The following is a 23602-nucleotide window of genomic DNA, read 5'->3' as shown; positions in this document are numbered from 1 at the left end:
AAATAAAATCAAAATGAAGGAAATTTTGAAACAGGTGTTGGTAGAAGAAAAGGCAATTTTACAGATGAAGGAGCAGCTTGGAGTTTTGGGAATTCACGATGGATGGTCAGGCAGCACTACATAACAGGCCTCAAAGGATTTCTCCAGAGGAATTAAAAATCATACAGAACCATGATGGCTGAGACACCACCAGAAGTTTGAGGAGGCTTCATAAGTGCTCTGTTTACTAGTCTCAGGGAAGGAAAGAAGCCAAATTAATTCTGAACAAGAGCACAGAGGTTGATACAGGTAACAAATTTATCTTAAAATCTTTTGGCATGACCTCTGTATACCAAGCTCTGTGTAGGATTATTTAGGCACATTATTTCATTAAATCTTCATAAAAATGCTGGTGAGGAAAATGACAAAGGCAGATGAGAAGCACCTAGAGAGTGTCCAGTGTCATGGGGTTGCTGGAAGGCAAAGAAAAGATGAGAAAAAAAGTAAAATGTAGGTAATGTTATTGGGAGTAAAATAAGAGATACACTGTGAGGGAGGATCTATCATATAGAAAAAAATGAAACAAAAAGTGGATGGAAGAGTAAATGAGAAGTGAATTGGAAGCTAGAGAAAATAAGAGTCTGAAAAATCAGGGAGAATGGAGAAGAGATGAAGACTAGAGATAGAAATGAGATTGTTTAAAAAGGAGAAGATGGGGTAAAACACATTCAGGTAAAGAAAAACAGAGTCAAAGGCACATAAAAGAAAGGGGGAAATAAAATCTGCAATTTCCATAGAACAGCAGCGCTTCAGCAGGCCCTGGGGACTTAATCAGAGACTATCAAATATTTTATAAGTTTTTCCAAGAAAAATATCTAATAGGGATGAGCCAACTTATTCTTCTCAAGTAAAATCCATCACCAATTTCTTGGGAAGAAGGACCATCCAACTGAAGGGCTCTCACTTAAGCTATAAAGTATAAAAATGTCCCTTCCTCAAAGTGCTCCAGAGGGTTAGCTGGGCAGCAGAGTGCTTTGTTTAGATCTGAGCATTGTGACTTATTTGGAGAGACATCTGGATTCTGTTTTCAACACACAGCACAACCTTTGTAAGAAGACTACAGAATCTTTCAAAGACCCCCTGTGTCAGATCAGAATCTGCAAAATAACTTCTCTGTCGTATTGTCCCCAAACCACAAACTCTCCTCTCACAGCAGGCAAACAGGTGGAAGAATGAGCCTGGAAGCCCACCTGGTCTTGTGTACCTGTCAACACCACCACCTCCCATCCCCAGCTCTCCCAGAAACACTCATTGGTTTTTCTTTCTCCTTTCTCACAATCAGTACCTGGATGATAACAAAGAAACTTTAATTCCTCTCAAAGACCCTTCATTTAAGCCTTTGTGCCCTGTTAGAAAAAGAGATTTTTCTCTAGACCAATGATTTTCAACCCACATGCAGAAAATCAGGGAGAAGTTTGAGAGTTTGTAAAATATCTGAAAAGAATGATATTTAATCATCCATGTTCATTTATTCTTGATTTCATTCCTTCATTCAGCACATACGGAAAGCTAACATATGCTTGGAATATGCTCTTTTAAAGATTGATTTATTTATGTATTTTTGCTTGCACTGGGTCTTCATTGTTGCTTGCAGGTTTTCTCTAGTTGCAGTGAGCAGAGACTACTCTCTAGTTACGGTGTCTAGGCTTCCCATTGCAGTGGCTTCTCTTACTGTGGATCACTGGCTCTAGGCACATGGGTCCTGCTTTATGCAACCCCGTGGACTGTATACAGCACAGGCTCAATAGTTGTGGTGCACAGGTGGAGTTGCTCTATGGCATGTGGGATCTTTTGGGATCAGGGATCAAACCCGTTTCTCCTGCATTGGCAGGTGGATTCTTTACCACTGAGCCACCAGGGAAGCCCAGCATATGATCTTTTAGGTGATAAACAGAGTCCTTTCCTTCAGGAAGTTTAATTCTAGTAAGAGAGATAGACACTAAACAAATATCTATGTGATGTTTAATTAACTGTACTTACTTATAAGAAGAATATAAAAACTATGTACTGAGGAGTCTTAAACTCTTATGAGAATTGGAAAAGGCTTAATTAAGAAGGATTATTATTTGGGCTTCCCTGGTGGCTCAGAGGGTAAAGTGTCTCCCTGCAATGCGAGTGACCTGGGTTGGATCCCTGGGTTGGAAAGATCCCCTGGAGAAGGAAATGGCACCCCACTCCAGTATTCTTGCCTGGAGAATCCCATGGACGGAGGAGCCAGGCAGGTTACAGTCCACCGGGTTGCAAAGATTTGGACATGACTGAGCGACTTCACTTTCTTTCACTTTTTCTTTCTATTTGAGGATAAATAGGCTTTGATTAGGCAAAGAGGAGCTTTATAGAAGGTGGAGGAAGGCACAAGAAACAGGAAGGGACACATGTGAAATCCCATATCCAGAAGTTTCTTAGTGAGGTCCAGGAACTTAAAGACTGCAAATTTGGCTGGATTGAAGAGACCAAAGTGGGAGGGTAGACGAATAGTGTGAATTGGCACTAGAGAGGTAGACATGGGCTGAATTTTGCTGTGACTGAAGTAAATGATAAAGATTTAGGACTCTGTTCTAAGTACAATAGAAGATCTTGAGGGACCTTTTGCTTTGAGTGAATAAATAATTTTCTAAATATTCAAAGTGCATTCTGACTGCAGAAAGGTATTTTTGAAAGGGGGCACTCATGGGTGGAGGATGATAAGTTAGGGAGCCTGGAGGAAATGAACTATGCTATTTTTGACTACACACAAAAGGAAGAAAGGAAATAATGATTTTGTATGTTTTGGAGACAAATTTGAAATTCATTAAGTGTTGGTTTAATGAAAGAAGAGGTTTCAAGAATGGCCTCATTATTAGTGTATAGGAATGCAAGGGATTTCTGTGTGTTGATTTTATATCCTGCAACTTTACTATAATCATTGATTAGTTCTAGTAATTTTCTGGTGGAGTCTTTAGGGTTTTCTATGTAGAGGATCATGTCATCTGAAAATAGTGAGAGTTTTATTTCTTCTTTTCCAATTTGGATTCCTTTTATTTCTTTTTCTGCTCTGATTGCTGTGGCCAAAACTTCCAAAACTATGTTGAATAGTAATGGTGAAAGTGGGCACCCTTGTCTTGTTCCTGACTTTAGAGGAAATGCTTTCAATTTTTCACCATTGAGGATAATGTTTGCTGTGGGTTTGTCATATATAGCTTTTATTATGTTGAGGTATGTTCCTTCTATTCCTGCTTTCTGAGAGTTTTATCATAAATGGGTGTTGAATTTTGTCAAAGGCTTTCTCTGCATCTATTGAGATAATCATATGGGTTTTGTTTTTCAATTTGTTAATGTGGTGTATTACATTGATTGATTTGTGGATATTGAAGAATCCTTGCATCCCTGGGATAAAGCCCACTTGGTCATGGTGTATGATCTTTTTAATGTGTTGTTGGATTCTGATTGCTAGAATTTTGTTTAGGATTTTTGCATCTATGTTCATCAGTGATATTGGCCTGTAGTTTTCTTTTTTTGTGGGATCTTTGTCAGGTTTTGGTATTAGGGTGATGGTGGCCTCATAGAATGAGTTTGGAAGTTTACCTTCGTCTGCAATTTTCTGGAAGAGTTTGAGCAGGATAGGTGTTAGCTCTTCTCTAAATTTTTGGTAGAATTCAGCTGTGAAGCCGTCTGGACCTGGGCTTTTGTTTGCTGGAAGATTTTTGATTACAGTTTCAACTTCCGTGCTTGTGATGGGTCTGTTAAGGTTTTCTATTTCTTCCTGGTCGAGTTTTGGAAAGTTGTACTTTTCTAAGAATTTGTCCATTTCTTCCTCTTTGTCCATTTTATTGGCATATAATTGTTGATAATAGTCTCTTATCATCCTTTGTATTTCTGTGTTGTCTGTTGTGATCTCTCCATTTTCATTTCTAATTTTATTGATTTGATTTTTCTCCCTTTGTTTCTTGATGAGTCTGGCTAATGGTTTATCAATTTTATTTATCCTTTCAAAGAACCAGCTTTTGGTTTTGTTAATTTTTGCTATGGTCTCTTTTGTTTCTTTTGCATTTATTTCTGCTCTAATTTAAGAAAACAGAAAGAGAAATTAAGGAAACAATTCCATTCACCATTGCAACGAAAAGAATAAAATACTTAGGAATATATCTACCTAAAGAAACTAAAGACCTATATATAGAAACTATAAAACACTGGTGAAAGAAATCAAAGAGGACACTAATAGATGGAGAAATATACCATGTTCATGGATTGGAAGAATCAATATAGTGAAAATGAGTATACTACCCAAATCAATTTATAGATTCAATGCAATCCCTATCAAGCTACCAGCAGTATTCTTCACAGAGCTAGAACAAATAATTTCACAATTTGTATGGAAATACAAAAAACCTCAAATAGCCAAAGTGATCTTGAGAAAGAAAAATGGAACTGGAGGAACCAACCTACCTGACTTCAGGCTCTACTACAAAGCCACAGTTATCAAGACAGTATGGTACTGGCACAAAGACAGAAATATAGATCAATGGAACAAAATAGAAAGCCCAGAGATAAATCCATGCACATATGGACACCTTATCTTTGATAAAGGAGGCAAGAATATACAATGGATTAAAGACAATCTCTTTAACAAGTGGTGCTGGGAAATCTGGTCAACCACTTGTAAAAGAATGAAACTAGAACACTTTCTAACACCATATACAAAAATAAACTCAAAATGGATTAAAGATCTCAATGTAAGACCAGAAACTATAAAACTCCTAGAGGAGAACATAGGCAAAACACTCTCTGACATACATCACAGCAGGATCCTCTATGACCCACCTCCCAGAATATTGGAAATAAAAGCAAAAATAAACAAATGGGACCTAATTAAACTTAAAAGCTTCTGCACAACAAAGGAAACTATTAGCAAGGTGAAAAGACAGCCTTCAGAATGGGAGAAAATAATAGCAAATGAAGCAACGGACAAACAACTAATCTCAAAAATATGCAAGCAACTCCTACAGCTCAACTCTAGAAAAATAAATGACCCAATCAAAAAATGGGCCAAAGATCTAAATAGACATTTCTCCAAAGAAGACATACAGATGGCTAACAAACACATGAAAAGATGCTCAATATCACTCATTATCAGAGAAATGCAAATCAAAACCACTATGAGATACCATTTCACACCAGTCAGAATGGCTGCGATCCAAAAGTCTACAAATAATAAATGCTGGAGAGGGTGTGGAAAAGGGAACCCTCTTACACTGTTGGTGGGAATGCAAACTAGTACAGCCACTATGGAGAACAGTGTGGAGATTCCTTAAAAACTGGAAATAGAACTTCCTTATGATCCAGCAATCCCACTGCTGGGCATACACACTGAGGAAACCAGAAGGGAAAGAGACACGTGTACCCCAATGTTCATCGCAGCACTGCTTATAATAGCCAGGACATGGAAACAACCTAGATGTCCATCAGCAGATGAATGGATAAGAAAGCAGTGGTACATATACACAATGGAGTATTACTCAGCCATTCAAAAGAATACATTTGAATCAGTTCTAATGAGGTGGATGAAACTGGAGCCTATTATACAGAGTGAAGTAAGCCAGAAGGACAAACACCAATACAGTATACTAACGCATATATATGGAATTTAGAAAGATGGTAACAATAACCCTGTATACGAGACAGCAAAAGAGACACTGATGTATAGAACAGGCTTATGGACTCTGTGGGAGAGGGAGAGGGTGGGAAGATTTGGGAGAATGGCATTGAAACATGTGAAATGTCATGTATGAAACGAGATGCCAGTCCAGGTTCAATGCACGATGCTGGATGCTTGGGGCTGGTGCACTGGGACGACCCAGAGGGATGATATGGGGAGGGAGGAGGGAGGAGGGTTCAGGATGGGGAACACATGAAAAAAAAAAAAAATAATAATTCCCATAAGTTTTACAATAAAATATCAGAATGTTAAAAAAAAAAAAAAAAAAAGAATGGCCTCAGGTTTTTGGAGTGTTAGAAGACTCTCGAAATAAAGATTTTGTTAATGGCTACTCTCATACCATATATGTGGTTGTTTCTGGGTCAATAGCCTTTATTTTTATCCCTTGATATTTTAAAATGAAGTTATGGAAAGTTATAAGTTAAAACTTGTGAAGATTAATTTGAACAGTTATGTCCACTAATGTGTCTATTTACAAATGTATATATGGGCTCAGTAGTTCAGTCCTGTCTGACTCTTTGTGACCCCAGGAATGAACTCCACCAGGCTCCTCTATCCCTAGAATTTTTCAGGCAAGAATACTGGAGTGGTTTGCCATTTCCTACTCTGGGGCATCTTCCTGACCAAGGGATTGAACCCGAATTGGCAGGAAGATTCTTTACTGCTTAGCCACCATTATAAAAACAGTGAAATAGATGCTTAGGCATGTGCAAGAATATATACACACATATATTTGTGTGTGTAAGAGAATATATGCATATGTATACACACACACACACACACATATATATATATATATATACACATACATATACATGCATACACATGGATTTATATAGATGAGGGATGTAGGTTTGGATGGTGATGAAATTTTGTGTAGGTGTGTTTGTGGTGATGATACTGTGAGTTCTGTTCTTTGATTATTTAGCAAAATTCTCAATGCTATTAGGTTCTTGGATGTTGCTGCTTCTTTTCTACCAAATATTCAGTGCTGTTGAAAGGAAGATATCAAAATTTTCTTCTGTCTAAACACTGGTTGTTTCATCTTATCTCCCTTTTAAGATAAGCAAATTAAATTCAAGTGAGTGGAGGTCATCACATGTGATTGTCTAAGAAGTAAAAAGATGCAAAAACCTTTCAGACACTGATTTAAACATAGTTTTCCCCTCTGTTGTTCCACTTCTACATCCATAAAGCCATTTACCTATCTAAAAACCTTTTTTCAATTTAGGAGCTGGAATCCAGGTGGGAGAGTCCAGCCTCAAACAGTGGTAAGAACATCATGATGAACACTAGCTCATCACATGTCAACCACCATAGCTTCATTTTGACAGGTATCCCAGGAATGCCAGATAAAAACCCATGGATGGCTTTTCCCCTGGGATTTCTCTACACCATGACTCTCCTGGGAAATGGTACCATCCTAGCCATCATCAAGGTAGATCAGAGTCTCCATGAGCCTATGTACTACTTCCTCTCTATCTTGGCTCTGACTGATGTTGGTCTCTCCATGTCCACCCTGCCCTCCATGCTCAGCATCTTCTGGTTTAATGCCCCTGAGGTTCCCTTTGATGCATGCATCACACAGATGTTCTTCATCCACAGTTTTGGAGAGGTAGAATCAGGAGTATTAGTGTCTATGGCCTTTGACAGATTTGTGGCCATCCGAGACCCACTGCACTATGCTTCCATCCTCACCCATGGCATCACTGGCAAGATTGGAATAGCTGTCATCATCCGGGCAGTCTGCATGGTCTTCCCTGTGCCCTTTCTTATAAAGCGGCTACCCTTCTGCCATTCCAATGTCTTGTCTCATTCGTACTGTCTCCACCAAGATGCAATGCGGTTAGCCTGTGCCAGCACGCGTGTCAACAGCCTCTATGGCCTCATAGTAGTCATCTTCACTTTGGGGTTTGATGCCCTCATCATTCTCTTTTCTTATGTGCTCATCCTGAAGACAGTACTGGATATCGCTTCCAGAGCTGAAAGGCTCAAAGCGCTCAACACCTGCCTCTCCCACATCTGTGCTGTGCTCCTTTTTTATGTTCCTCTCATTGGTGTCACCATGATCCACAGGTTTGGGAAACATCTGTCACCAGTAGCACACACATTCATGGCCAATACCTATCTGTTACTGCCTCCTTTACTAAACCCTGTTGTCTACAGAGGAGGATCATCCATGTGTTCCAGAGGAGAAAGAACAGGGTCTAGGGTAGTGGAATCAAATGTAATATGGAGAATAAGAAGCATTTTGAGCAACTATAATGCAGTCAAATTATAAACATCTGGGAAAATAGAAAGTGGGCAAGGCTTGTAGGTGAAAGTCTTTCTTGTTCTGTATATGCTCCATTTTGGAATGCATAATTTTTGATATCTGGTGTCACTTGACAAACCTAATGTAATTAATATAATTGTTCTTCTCTGAAACTGGAGATGAGCATCAGTGAAGACATAAATCATCACCTGTTTATCCAGGTAACACTTCTGAGTGTTTATTCATATAATGTTAAGTAATATTGTTCTATAGTTATCAATTAAATAATTAGATAAGGAACGATTCAAAGTGCTATACAGCACTGCTGAAAGGCCTGAGATATTTTTTCTTAATATGGGGAAAGAAAATTGTTCCATAATCAAACAGCATTTATTTTGTTGTTTCAATGTTTATTGGGTAAAGAGTGCCTATGTTAAAATTAAAACAAACACATGTGTGGTTACTTAACACGTGCCTTTTCATTTAAGGGTTATTACTTCTTTACGGTTCTAGTTTTCAGTCATATATTTAGTAGAATAACAGGTGCTCTGCCTTTACTCTTTAAACCCAGCAGGAGTGAACTCTATTTTGCTGTGTACAAAGAACCCAGGGAAACTTTATCAAGTAAAAGTACTGCCATGCTTTGTATAAGGACAAGTGAACACTTGCAGCACTGGGAAGTTTAAGAAAGCAGGATGCCCATGTGTGGGAATGAGTATGTCAAAGGCAATGTGTCTTTGCACTGAAGCTCATACCTGCTGTATGTATTTTGTTAATCATTACACTGTCAAATTGCTAGAGGGATGACTTATTAAACAGATGTACATTTAACACTAATGAAATGCCAGTCATGATGCTGGACCCTGCATGTGGGTTCAATCACTCAGTTGTATCCAACTCTTTGGATGTGACCCCATGAACTGTAGTCCACCAGGCTCCTTGGTCCATGGAATTTTCTAGGCAAGAATACTGGAGTGGATTGCCATTCAGGGGAATTTTCCTAATCCAGGGATCAAACCCAAGTCTCCTGAATCTCCTGCACTGGCAGGCAGATTCTTTACCACTGTTCCACCTGGGAAGCGTTCTGGTCCCTGAAGACACAGAGAAAAATGCACCAACTTTCTGTACAGTTTCTGGCATATTTCTCTGCAAGGAAATATGTATACAAGTCAAGTAGGTATTACATTACAACATCACATTTAATTTGCTATACTAGTAGTTTTAATTGCCTTTATATATTCTCTCAGTGAATTCTCCCAACAGTCTTTGAGAATAATGTTATCACATTTTATACATGAGGAAATGAGGTTTAAAGAAGTTAAGTAACTTACTCAAAATCATACAGCTTCTAAGTGGAAGAACTTGATTCATGTTTAGATCCGTTGATTCTAAAACCTGTAAATTGAGACTTGACACATGTCTCAGGGCTTTCTAGACTCACAAGAAAACTTGAGGTAGAGGGAAAGAACCAGTGATCCTAAGATGTGATGTGTGAGAGATGTTAGTAATCAATATTATAGAAATGTTATTTCAGGTCAGTTCAGTGGCTCAGTTGTGTCCAACTCTTTGCGACCCCATGGACTGTGACACGCCAGGCCTCCCTGTCCGTCACCAACTCCCAGAGTTTGCTCAAACTCATGTCCATCGAATTAGTGATGCCATCCGGCCATCTCATCTCTGTTGTCCCCTTCTGCCTTCAATCTTTCCCAGCATCAGGGTCTTTTCCAATGAGTCAGTTCTTCACGTCAGGTGACCAAAGTATTGTGAGCTTCAGCTTCAGCATCAGTTCTTCCAATGAATGACTGATTTCCTTTAGGAATGACTGATTTGATCTCCTGACAGTCCAAGGGACTCTCAAGAGTCTTCTCCAACACCTCAGTTCAAAAACATCAATTCTTCGGCACTCAGGTTTCTCTATAGTCCAACTCTCCCATCCATGTGACTACTGGAAAAACCATAGATTTGACTAGATGGACCTTTGTTGGCAAAATAATGTCTCTGCTTTTCAATATGCTATCTAGGTTGGTCATAACTTTCCTTCCAAGGGATAAGCGTCTTTTAATTTCATGGCTGCAGTCACCATCTGCAGTGATTTTGGAGCCCAAAAAAATAAAGAGAGGCTGAGTCAGACTAAATTTGCAAGACTGATTTGGAGTTTACATTTTCAATGTTACAAAATTGCTTGAGATTTGTTAGTTTGTGCAGAATGCAAACATCATCCAAGACCTCACCATGCTGCTGCTAAGTCACTTCAGTCGTGTCCGACTCTGTGTGACCCCATAGACAGCAGCCCACCAGGCTCCCCAGTCCCTGGGATTCTCCAGGCAAGAACACTGGAGTGGGTTGCCATTTCCTTCTCTGATGAATGAAAGTGAAAAGTGAAAGTGAAGTTGCTCAGTCATGTCTGACCCTCAGCGACCCCATGGACTGCAGCCTTCCAGGCTCCTCTGTCCATGGGATTTTCCAGGCAAGAGTACTGGAGAGGGGTGCCATTGCCTTCTCCAGATAGATGCTATCTAAATGGAAAACATGAATCCCAAACAAAGCACATTATAGTCAATTGGCCTATAAGGAGGAAATAAAAGATCTTTTATTTTCATTTAAATTTATCTCATCTTTAAAAAATGTTTATTTTTCTTAATGTGTTGTCATATACATGTTAGTACAGTGTGCCTATATACAATATTTGAATGAATAAACTTAAAATATAAACATATCAATGTACAGCAAAAACCACTACAATATTGTAAAGTAATTCGCCTCAATTAAAATAAATTAATTCATTAAAAAAATATTAAGAAGTGTCTTTTTTTTCTTATACAATTACATAACCAAAACTTGAAATCTTTAGAGATAAAAGCCAACCACCATGGATTATGTTTACAATGTTCAAATACTGTGATAACAGAGGCAATTAGAAGAAAGTGCCCATTAATCTTTGATTCTCTGATGGACCCGCACAGTGGCAAGATCAGAAATCTAATTTTTGTTGCTGGCAACACACACATACTCCGCATCCTCACTGCACTCTCTTTTCTAGCTCCTGCAGTCTGACTTGGTTTCCATGGCTAGATGAAGGCTGTTCACGTGGCTCAGATTTATTCTGAAATAGCAAGTCAAATGCTTCCCCTCAATCCTCCTTCAACTTGAAGTATTTGAGTAGATTATAAATGTTTACAGTCCCCTCCCTTTTAGTCTTCTTTCAGCTTTCATGGAACTCTATTGCATCTTCTACTTCCACCTTCTTTGTTTCCTAACCTACCCCCCCTTCACGTCTTCCTCTCACACATGATGTGAGTATTTCTCCAAGTTCTCCCCTTGCCATTCAGTAACCTCGGTAAATTTCTTTCTTCATGATACCAGTCTTGCTAACAGCTTTAAAATAGAGCCCACATGCGTCTTTCTTTCCCTCTCCTTCCCCTTCCCTTCTCTTAAGATCAAACTCTTAATTTTTAACTACCTTTGCATAATCTCTACATGGAGTTTTCTGTACACCTCTGTCTCACACAAGCCATATTTAACTCTTGCTTTTCCCCACAATAATTATTTTCAATTTCTCTGAAGGTATAAATTCTCGATTCATGTAACATTTAAAAACAGACAGGCACATATCTGGAAACCGTCCTTCTGTCTTTGATTTATTTGCCTCTGTCATCCATGTTTGCTTCCCAGATGGCATAGTGGTGAAGAATCCACCTATCAATGCAGGAGACACAAGAATATGGGTCTGGTCTCTGGGTCAGGAAGTTTCCCTGGAGGAGGAAATGGCAACCCACTCTAGTACTCTTGCCTAGAAAATTCCATGGACAGAGGAGCCTAGTGGGCTACAGTGCATGGGGTTGCAGAGTCAGACATGACTGAGGGACTGAGCACACAAACATCTATGTCCATGGTGATCACTCTAGTTTAGTCCTCTTAAAAATGTAAGATACATATTTGTATCTTACCAAGATGAAACCAGAAATAGAGACAAAGTCAGAATAAATTTTCAAGTTTGACTTGGAGTTTACATTTTCAATGTTACAAAATTACTTGAGAATTGTTAGTTTGTGCAGAATGCAAACATCATCCAAGGCCTCAATATAGATACATTCTATCTAAATGGAAAACATGAGTCACCTCAGAATTTGGAGGTGATATGGAATGAGGGTGAACTTTTCTCAGGGGGAAGAAAACAACCAGCACAGGAGACAATATGTGGCTCAGACGGTAAAGTGTGTGCCTGCAATGCGGGAGACCTGAGTTTGATCCCTGGCTAGGGAAGATCCTCTAGAGAAGGAAATGTCAACCCACTCCAGCACTCTTGCCTGGAAAATCCCATGGGAAGATGTTGGTAGGCTACAGTCCATGGGGTTGCAAAGAGTTGGATATGACTGAGAAACCTCACTTCACTTCACATCATAAAAGAAGATATCTTAGAAAAACATATCTTGAATATATGACCAAGTTTATTACCTGTACCTGTTTTAGATAAGCTTCTTAGCCAGGAGACTTGGTCTCATGCTATTATTGCATGAAACCTTTTTGCAGTCTTAAGAAAAGGTGACCCTGAGACCTTGAAAAGTGGGAGCTGAGGTAGAAGCCAGTATGAAAGACTTCAGATAAAATTGGAGCTACTCTGATGCTGCAGTTGCTGTGGCAATCATCATCTTCATCTTTAAAGGAGAAATGTGATGGAGACACAAACTAGATAGAGGGAAACTCAAAAACTCTTTCACCAATACATTTGTTTCTGGGGTCAGCTTTTAAGTATTTACAGCACCAAAGACGACAGTTATGGAGAACATTTCCAACTGTCTCTGAAATGTAGAGTGTGATTTAAAAATTTGGTGCATCAGTTAAATGTCAAGCACTGCATTGAATGAAAACAACCAAGAGCTGAAAGTCCTCAAAGAGATTTGCTCATCCCAAGGATATTGGTCACTGCACTGCTACTAGGACCTTTGCTCTCATATTGGAACAAGCAAATAGAAACCTATCTTCTTAACAATGGTATTGGTGGTGGTTTAGTCACTAAGTCAAATCTGACTTGCAACCCCATGGACTGTAGCCCTCCAGGCTCCTCTCTCTGTGGAATTTCCCAGGCAAGAATAGTGGAGTGGGTTACCATTTCCTTTCCAGGGATCTTCCCAACCCAGGGATTGAACCCAGATCTCCTGCATTGAGGGAGATTCTTTACCAAGTCACCAGGGAAACCTCTTCTTAACAATAACCCCTAGCAATTCCTGTTCCAGGCTCAGGACTGTGATAGTATTGGTGAACTCTTAGCAAGCCCTTCCAGAGGTAGTAGGACTCAAGTCTCCCCACAAATCCCAGAAGGTTTAAATGATATTTTATACTCATTTTATTAAATGTCAGCAATATGCCTTTGTTTTTTATAAAGTTAAAAATTTTTATTGTGAACCTATCTAAAATTAATTCAGAAAGACTGGTGAACCTGAAAGCAGTATTAAAATGGGAATAAGCTTTCTTCACTTTCACAGCATCATCTTTCAGGATTTGAAATAGCTCAGCTGGAATTCCATCACCTCCACTAGCTTTATTCGTAGTGATGCTTTCTAAGGCCCACTTGACTTCACATTCCAGGATGTCTGGCTCTAGGTGAGTGATTACACCATCATATCTGGGTCATGAAGATCTTTTTTGTACAGTTCTTCTGTGTATTCTTGCCACTTCTTAATATCTTCTGCTTCTTTTAGGTCCATACCATTTTTGTTCTTTATCGAGCCCATCTTTTCATGAAATGTTCCCTTGGTATTTCTAATTTTCTTGAAAAGATCTCTAGTCTTTCCCATTCTGTTGTTTTCCTCTATTTCTTTGCACTGATCACTGAGGAAGGCTTTCTTATCTCTTCTTGCTAGTCTTTGAAACTCTGCAACCGTGAACTTCCAGATGTTCAAGCTGGTTTTAGAAAAGGCAGAGGAACCAGAGATCAAATTGCCAACATCCACTGGATCATGGACAAAGCAAGAGAGTTCCAGAAAAACATCTATTTCTGCTTTATTGACTGTGCCAAAGCCTTTGACTGTGTGGACCACAATAAACTGTGGAAAAATCTGAAAGAGATGGGAATACCAGGCCACCTGACCTGCCTCTTGAGAAACCTATATGCAGGTCAGGAAGCAACAGTTAGAACTGGACATGGAACAACAGACTGGTTCCAAATAGGAAAAGGAGTACGTCAAGGCTGTATATTGTCACTCTGCTTATTTAACTTCTATGCAGAGTGCATCATGAGAAACACTGGGCTGAAAGAAGCACAAGCTGGAATCAAGATTGCCGGGAGAAATATCAATAACCTCAGATATGCAGAGGACACCACCCTTCTGGCAGAAAGTGAAGAGGAACTCAAAAGCCTCTTGATGAAAGTGAAAGAGGAGAGTGAAAAAGTTGGCTTAAAGCTCAACATTCAGAAAACGAAGATCATGGCATCCGGTCCCATCACTTCATGGGAAATAGATGGGGAAACAGTGGAAACAGTGTCAGACTTTATCTTTTTGGGTTCCAAAATCACTGCAGATGGTGACTGCAGCCATGAAATTAAAAGACACTTACTCCTTGGAAGGAAAGTTATGACCAACCTAGATAGTGTACAAAAGCAGAAACATTATTTTGCCAACAAAGGTCCGTCTATTCAAGGCTATGGTTTTTCCTGTGGTCATGTATGGATGTGAGAGTTGGACTGTGAAGAAGGCTGAGCACCGAAGAATCGATGTTTTTGAACTGTGGTGTTGGAGAAGACTCTTGAGAGTCCCTTGGACTGCAAGGATATCCAACCAGTCCATTCTGAAGGAGATCAGCCTGGGATTTCTTTGGAAGGAATGATGCTAAAGCTGAAACGCCAGTACTTTGGCCACCTCATGGGAATGGTTGACTCATTGGAAAAGACTGATGCTGGGAGGGATTGGGGGCAGGAGGAGAAGTGGATGACAGAGGATGAGATGGCTGGATGGCATCACTGACTTGATGGTCGTGAGTCTGAGTGAACTCCGGGAGTTGGTGATGGACAGGGAGGCCTGGCGTGCTGTGATTCATGGGGTCCCAAAGAGTCGGACACAACTGAGTGCCTGAACTGAACTGAACTGAACAAGCTTTCTTGTACACAGTATTATTAAATTTGTCTTAGCTAGGCTAGTGTCTGTTCTGACAGACTTCTAAAGTAGCTACTGATTTGAGTAATGCTGCTGCGGCTAAGTCACTTCAGTCGTGTTCTTGTACATGGACTGCAGCCCACCAGGTTCCCCTGTCCTATTATTACAATTTGTCTTCCAGTGCATGAAAGTGAAAAGTGAAAGTAGGTCACTCAGTGTCTGTTAGCGACCCCTGGACTGCAGAGGCTCCTCTGTCCATGGGATTTTCCAGGCAAGAGTACTGGAGTATTGCCTTCTGATTTTGAGTAATAGGTAACTACATACCATGAAAGACCCAAAGAATCTTTTGTGTTAGATTTTAAAGATCAAATAAAAACTTGAGCAAAAGTCTTGTGGCTCATGTAAAAGAATGTAAGTCGCTCATTAGTATACATTTTATATGCATGCTTTTGTTCTTCTTCTTCATATATTGAGTTGGCCAAAATGTTTATTTGGTTTTTTCCATAACATCTTAAGGATAATCCCAAAGGAACATTTTGACCAATCTGATACTTTGTCTTCAAATTAAATCTGTAGTAGTTCTTTAACCTTCTACCCTGAGTGTCATCCCACCCTGCCCAACCCATTTTATCTGTCTCCCACAATATAGCTAGTTCAACAGTCCCCAGAAAATCTGCCTGACTGAGCCTTGGCCAACACATGAACTGCTTTGGGAAACAGCATATAACACTGTCCCCATAGGGATGCTGCAGTTATCCAATATGACAGCATGTAAAAGGCTCTGGTGTTGTCTTTTGCTTAGTGGACAGTCTATAAGTACTTTTATTGTCTTATATTCAATATTCTTGAACACTTCCTATAGTTGCACAACCCTTAATAGTTTACAAATACTTGTCCTTATATGATTAAATTTAATTTCATAACCACAGTGGTTGTTAAGTGATAACATTTCCAGCTTCATAATGAATAAATTGCCATTAGAGGTAGGGAAGGGAACATCCAGTGTCACACATGGAAGAGTTAAAGCTCACCCTTCATCTATTGATCTCAAGTTATACAATACGGTTGGCCCCTGCTCAATTGTATACATTTATATTCTTAATCCTAAAATTTAGCCATCTTTCTAATCCATGTTTTATTTAACAATGCATTATCCCCAGGTGTTCTCTTATTATTTAATGAGTATAGTTCATTTCTCCCCTATTAAGCTAATAGAGGCCATTCCTAACTCTTGATCTAGAATGTTAAATCAACTCAATGATCTTTAATTTAAAAGACATTAAGCTTGTGGCTTATTTCTGCTCAGAAGAGTTATTACAGAATGGAATTAGTAATATTCCCCTTTCATTTGTTATGGGCCAACTCTAACGCAAGGCCAAAGGAAAGTACATGGAATGGTTCTTATAAATGCCGCTCTTTATATACTGCACAAAGGATGATTTGGTACAGGAAGCGGAAAGTATGTTCTGAGAGCAGGGAACTATCTCTGCCCAATTCAAATCACACTGAAAATGTGAAAAAATAAAAACTATTTTTTCCTAGTCATAATTGAGCCTTTACAGAAGAGATTTTTCCTCTCTTAAACTGGCAGACACTAACCCTCTGCAGTGACCTTGGCTGCAACAAACATCTGGATGAGCTTCCTCCGTATCTCTTTGGTCTTCATAGTATAGACGATGGGGTTTAGCACAGGGGGTATAAGAAGATAGGCATTAGCCATTAGGGCATGGGTCAGTGGTGAAAGGTGCTTTCCAAAACGGTGAATGACAGACACCCCAATGAGTGGCACATAGAAGATGAGAACAGCACAAATGTGGGAAACACAGGTGTTGAGCGTCTTCAGCTGGCCCTCCCCTGAGGCAATGGCCATCACTGTTTGAAGTATGAATGCATAGGAGAGGAGGATGGAGAGGGAGTCAGAACCCTTGGTGAAGATAACCGCAATAAGGCCGTAGAGACTGTTGACCCGGGTGCTGGCACAGGCAAGGCTCATGACATCTTGGTGGAGGCAGAAGGAGTGGGAGAGGATATTGGAGCGGTAGAAGGGGAGCCGCTTGATGAGGAAAGGCACCGGGAAGACCACACAGATGGCCCTTGTCAAGATGACTGCCCCTGTTCTGCAGACCATGCTATTGGTGAGGATGGTGCCGTACCTGAGGGGTTTCCAGATTGCCACAACCCGATCAAAGGCCATGGCCACCAGCACGCCAGATTCAATGGCTGAGAAGGTATGGATGAAGTACATCTGAACAAGGCAGGCATCAAAGGCGATGGACTTGTAGTTAAACCAAAATATGCCTAGCATGGAGGGCATAGTACAAAGGGCAAGTCCCGTGTCTGCCAGTGCCAGCATACACAGAAAGTAATACATGGGGATGTGCAGGGACAGTTCAGACTTGATGGTAGAGATGATGACACCATTGCCAAAGAGGGCAATGACATATATAGCACCCAGTGGGAATGCCATCCAGTAATACTTTAGTTCAAGCCCTGGAATTCCAGTTAAGACAAAGTAGAGGTGTTGGAAGTGAGAGTGGTTATTATCTGTCATGAAGTCAATGTAACACAGGAGGGAAATTTTGAGATCCTGATGTGTGTCTTCCTAAGAATGCAGTGACAAGTATTAACAATATATTAGAATCTGATCTTCCTCAGAGCAGAACCATTTTATTTTTAACATGGGTGAGAGAGAGTTTTAATGGAGGGCTGAGTCCCTGAAATTACTTTCCAAGATATATCCTGTGGAGGAAACTTCTACTGTCCCAATGAAAAAGTTTCACCAAGTCAAATAAGTCACATTCAGTTTAAAACACACTGCATTAGATAACATATTTTGCCTTCTCCAGTCCATTTCTCCCTCTTTCTCATCCATATCTTACAAGCTGTTGAGTAAGAGGCTGAGGACACAATAACTAAGACAGAATCAGTATAAAACAAAAATTAGTTGACTGCTGACAAAGGATGTCATTTCCACCCATCACTCTCCTTATTCCCAGTACTGGAACTCTCATGAAGGCAAAGGGTCTTGTATGTAAGGCAGGGATGGACATGCCCAGGGCACATGCCTGTGCTTGCATCTGAGCATGACCACCTTCATTTCCCCTGAGCCTGGATGTGGACCATCATTCTCAACCCAGGAACCTCAGACAGCAACTTCTGATCATAGAAAATGAAATGTATTTGTCATCTCTAATCTAATAAAATCTAGACAGGGGAGTAAGTTATATTTAGGAAAGCAACAGCAGCAATTCTTTTTTAAGACTAACTCATTTTGTCCAAAAGGAAGTGAGGCTCCTCTGAAGCCTTTTTTAGAATCAGGATCATCTGGAAATTGTATTACTAAAGGCACAGTGATCATTCACATAATGCCATTTACACTCTCAGAGAACCAGTATAGAGGTCCTAGTAGAGATCTGGAAGAAACATGCTGATATTTCCAGAATCAGTAACTATGTTTTTTCTAAAATGCCTCCTGATGGGGTCATTCAACTTTAGACATGAATGCCAGTTAGAGGTACTGCATACTTTCTTTGAGAAGCTCTCTCAACCTTAAGATGTACATCAGATGCCTTCATCAATTGAAGAGAACCAAGGTGACTAAAGGCAAGGTGATGTAAACTCCAGATCCACACATCTAATCAGATTCTGTTTTCCCTTGCTCCTCATATATGGCCTTATATACGTAGCACACGGACAATAATGCCTATGCTAACGGGCAGTGTCAGGCTTACAAAAGATCTTTCCATTGGTAAAAAAGCAAAATATGTTCTTTTAATTATGAGAACTTGGAATAAAAAAGTTCTTCTCTTCACATGTTCTCAATATCAGTGTTGATATTGAGTTTTTTTTAAATTTTATTTTATTTTTAAACTTTACATAATTGTATTAGTTTTGCCAAATATCAAAATGAATCCACCACAGGTATACATGTGTTCCCCATCCTGAACCTTCCTCCCTCCTCCCTCCCCATACCATCCCTCTGGGTCGTCCCAGGTTTTTTTTTTTTCGCTTGTTTTTTGTTTTGTCTCTCTGATTTGGATTTTTCAGCCAGAGATCTTTGCAGCTGATGGAAGTGAAATTGATAAATGCTCTTCTATCAGCAAAGAATCACATTTAATTTTGTGTCTTTTATAATCTTTGAATAATTTACCCTCTAACTCTGCAAACATGTGTCTGAACCCCAGGCTATGCATACATCTCTGACTGATGCATATTCCTGATGAATCAAAAACATATTGTAGAGTTTTAAAATCTCTCTCCTCAAAGATCTTCTTTGAAAGATTTCTGACACAGATTCCCCCAGCCTTATTTAGGGAATATCCTCTGTTTCTGTAAAATATTCATGTCTTTCCATTGCTCCTATGAAAGAAAGCTAGCATTTTGTTCAAAAGACTCTGGCTTTTTAGATAACATATATTTTCTACTCTTTCAACAAACTTTATTTTTTTTTTGTTTTTGGACTTTTAATAAAGAAAATATTTATTAAGTTTTTCAAATAATTGTATTAGAATGGAAATTAAAGGAATTTTTAAGAGGTAAACAATTGAAAGGAATAGAATATAAGATGAGAGAAAGAAGGTGAGAAAAGGAATGAAAAAAGAAAAGCATAAACCAAAGAACAGCAGGTGCTTCCCAGGTGGCGCTAGTGGCGCCAAAGCAGGAGACATAGGAGATGTGGGTTTGATCCCTGGGTTGAAAAGATCACCTGGAAGAGAGTATGGCAATCCACTCCAGTATTCTTACCTTGAGAAACCCATGGACTGAGGAACCTGGTGGGCCTAAGTCCATAGGGCCACACAGATTTGGACACAACTGAAGTGATTTACACACACAAAGAAGAGCAGAAGTAAATGTTGAACTATTTCACATTTTACTATTAAATAAATTGAAGCATAGATAAAGAAAATAACTTGTCCTGAGTCAAACATATAGTCAGTGGTTAAAAAAAAAAAAAAAAAACAGATGAGAAAATGGAGGAAAAAATGTTATAACTAAATATACTGGAAGCTTGAGGGTTTAGCTAGCAAAGACAAAGTTAAAAGGCATCTCTTGGCTAGGTTGCTTATTCCTTAAAATGTGTCCTTGATTTTGTCCATAATTATATTTCCCAGGATGTACTAAACAGGTGAAGATCAGTTTCTTAGATCCCAAGTTCTTCTGAAAGTTTCACCTAACCTGACCCTCTACTGACCATGGAAGCTGCCTCATTTATGGAAAAAGATTGTGTAAGTGCTCATTTTTATATCTGACCCCATGGCCTGCAGCCTACCAGGATCCTTATGGGATTTTCCAGGCAAGAGCACTGGAGTGGGGTGATGGAAGCTCTCATTTTAGATATCTTTGATTGACTAGTGGACAATAAAATTACAAAATTTCTCTATTGTCTGATTTACAGCATAAAAACAAAAACACTTCCATTTTACTAAGTACTAGAAAGTGGTTGGGGGACAATTGGAAATTTTAGTAACATTATCATAAGATATTCTGTTGATAGCACAACTTTAGCCTCTGATTTTGCTCTAAAACTTACCTTGTTGCTTAGGGTACCCCTAGCTGGAAGAGGATTCTCCAGCTGCCTGAGGCTTACTTGGCAAAATCATTTCTACTCACATAAAGACTTTTATTTCCTGAGCTGCTTCCAAACTCCTCCCCATACCAGACCACAGAGAGTTTCACAGATCGGTAAGCAGGGTTGTTCCCTGGGGCTCCCAAGATTGAGGCGGTCTCTCCAGGATTGTGAAATCAAGCCCTAGATTCTCATGTCTGAAAAATGAGATGGTATTGAGGATATTTTCAAAAAGTGCATGTGTGTGTGTATATTTGGGGTGGAGGATTCAGAGGCTGGTCAGTATTCAGTCACATTCTCTTAGAGCCATCTTGGGTACCTCACTCTTCCATGCCCTGAAATGAATAATACTTGCCTTTGTTTTTCTCAAAACACAGCAAAACTAATAAAACTCTCCCAAAGAAATATGGTTCTAAAGTTGAAATGATTCTCTAATGAATAAATTTTTCTTCATAATTCACTTGCATTTTTCAGTTTTCAATATCAAACTAATCATGCTCTGTGCAAAAGGAAAGCAAGAAGCCCTTCAGGGAGTCATTAATAAATGCAGGAGGCAATGAATATTCCAAAATATCCAGTTATAATCTTTAGAAAATGTTACTGTCTTTACCTGCCTCTGAATAACAATAATAGTATCATAAGTGGCATTAATAATAGTGATAATAACATCTAATATTAATTCTGAGGATTATCAGTTGTACAATTTTATCACATTTTATCACATTTGCTTTACACTTCACCATTATAATCCTCATGACGTTAATACTCCTTTGAAAAGAGGATAACACTGGGAATTGGCCCAGTAAGAATTTAACTATAGAAATTACTCAGGTTAGAAATAACAGGGCAGGGACTCCTCACTGCCCCAGGTGATTCTGGACTTCCTGGATCCTGGAGGACACCAGGACTAGGTAAGGGAGAAATGCTCATAGAGAACAAGATCAGGTACTAAGCACTCAGTCACTGAACATATATCTACATGATAATCCTGGACTAAGTTAATATCAGTGCAGATTACTCTTCTAATACTATAGACTCTAAAAGTACTGAGTTCCTTGCTAAGTCGCTTCAGTCATGTCCGACTCTGTGTGACCCCCTAGACGGCATCCCATCAGGCTCCCCCATCCCTGGGATTCTCCAGGCAAGAACACTGGAGCGAGTTGCCATTTCCTTCTCCAATGCATGAAAGTGAAAAGTCAAAGTAAAGTCTCTCAGTCGTGTCCAACTCTTAGCGACCCCATGGACTGCAGCCCACCAGGCTCCTCCATCCATGGGGATTTTCCAGACAAAAGTGGGGGTGCCATTGAGTTCCTTAACTCAGGTGAAATTCACCTCTAATTCATAATCATTCTTTTAATACTTTTGAAGTAGTTAAAATGTGAAATTGCTCTACTTTCAATAGTTTAACCTCCTCTTTAACCTTACTCCAGTGCTCACTATAAATGTTTCATCTTGCAGCTCAGTTTTTCTCCTATTTGTAATTTTCTTTCATATTGACAAATAGGGTTTTTGAGTAATTGAATCACTATAATTTCATTCCAGCTCCTCAGGTAACAGATTTTTGTTGTTGTTTTTGTTACTTATACAGGTTGAATATTTACATTCCACATAGATTCTGATTTTCTGTCATAAACTGCCAGTGTGAGTATAAAACTAAACAAATGATACTATCTTTTTTTTTAACATAAAAATAAAAGTATCTGACTCTTGTGGACTGTAGCCTGCCAGGCTCCTCTGTCCATGGGATTCTCCAGGCAAGAATACTGGAGTGGGTTGCCACTTCCTTCTCCAGGGAATCTTCCAGACCCAGGAATCAAACTCAAGTCTCCTGCATTGCAGGCATGTTCTTTACCAACTGAGCTCTGAGGGAAGCCCTATTTTTTAACATCAGATCAGATCAGTCACTCAGTCGTGTCCAACTGTTTGCGACCCCATGAATCGCAGCACACCAAGCCTCCCTGTCCATCACCAACTCCCGGAGTTCACTGAGACTCACGTCCATCGAGTCAGTGATGCCATCCAGCCATCTCATCCTCTGTCGTCCCCTTCTCCTCCTGCCCCCAATCCCTCCCACCATCAGAGTCTTTTCCAATGAGTCAACTCTTTGCATGAGGTGGCCAAAGTACTGGAGTTTCAGCTTTAGCATCATTCCTTCCAAAGAAATCCCAGGCTGATCTCCTTCAGAATGGACTCGTTGGATCTCCTTGCAGTCCAAGGGACTCTCAAGAGTCTTCTCCAACACCACAGTTCAAAAGCATCAATTCTTCAGCACTCAGCCTTCTTCACAGTCCAACTCTCACATCCATACATGACCACAGGAAAAACCATAGCCTTGACTAGACGAATCTTTGTTGGCAAAGTAATGTCTCTGCTTTTGAATATGCTATCTAGGTTGGTCATAACATTTCCTTCCAAGGAGTAAACGTCTTTTAATTTCATGGCTGCAGTCACCATCTGCAGTGATTTTGGAGCCCAGAAAAATAAAATCTGACACTGTTTCCACTATTTCCCCATCTATTTCCCATGAAGTGATGGGACCGGATCCCATGATCTTCATTTTCTGAATGTTGAGCTTTAAGCCAACTTTTTCACTCTCCTCTTTCACTTTCATCAAGAGGCTTTTTAGTTCCTCTTCACTTTCTGCCATAAGGGTGGTGTCATCTTATATCTGAGGTTATTGATATTTCTGGCAATCTTGATTCCAGCTTGTGTTTCTTCCAGCCCAGCATTTCTCATGATGTACTCTGCATAGAAGGGCAGGGTGACAATATCCAGCCTTGACGTACTCCTTTTCTATTTGGAACCAGTCTGTTGTTCCATGTCCAGTTCTAACTGTTGCTTCCTGACCTGCATACAGATTTCTCAAGAGGCAGGTCAGGTGGTCTGGTATTCCCATCTCTTTCAGAATTTTTCACAGTTTATTGTGATCCACACAGTCAAAGGCTTTGGCATAGTCA

The 23602-nt window shown here is 39.7% G+C and overlaps 2 protein-coding genes across 2 annotated transcripts; one reads left to right on the top strand and one right to left on the bottom strand.

The window, feature by feature from the left end:
* Positions 1 to 7016: 7016 nt before the first annotated feature.
* Positions 7017 to 8015, top strand: LOC102286937 (olfactory receptor 51H1-like). The gene has a single exon (XM_014483590.2). It carries the CDS (start codon positions 7017 to 7019, stop codon positions 8013 to 8015), a length of 999 nt encoding a protein of 332 aa, XP_014339076.2.
* An 8658-nt stretch (positions 8016 to 16673) lies between these two features.
* Positions 16674 to 17630, bottom strand: LOC102281941 (olfactory receptor 51H1). Its single transcript, XM_005906030.2, has one exon. It carries the CDS (start codon positions 17628 to 17630, stop codon positions 16674 to 16676), a length of 957 nt encoding a protein of 318 aa, XP_005906092.2.
* Positions 17631 to 23602: the final 5972 nt, after the last annotated feature.

Source organism: Bos mutus, chromosome 15, assembly GCF_027580195.1.
Source record: "Bos mutus isolate GX-2022 chromosome 15, NWIPB_WYAK_1.1, whole genome shotgun sequence".
Taxonomy (NCBI): domain Eukaryota; kingdom Metazoa; phylum Chordata; class Mammalia; order Artiodactyla; family Bovidae; genus Bos; species Bos mutus.
This window is presented reverse-complemented; position numbering and strand designations above follow the sequence as displayed.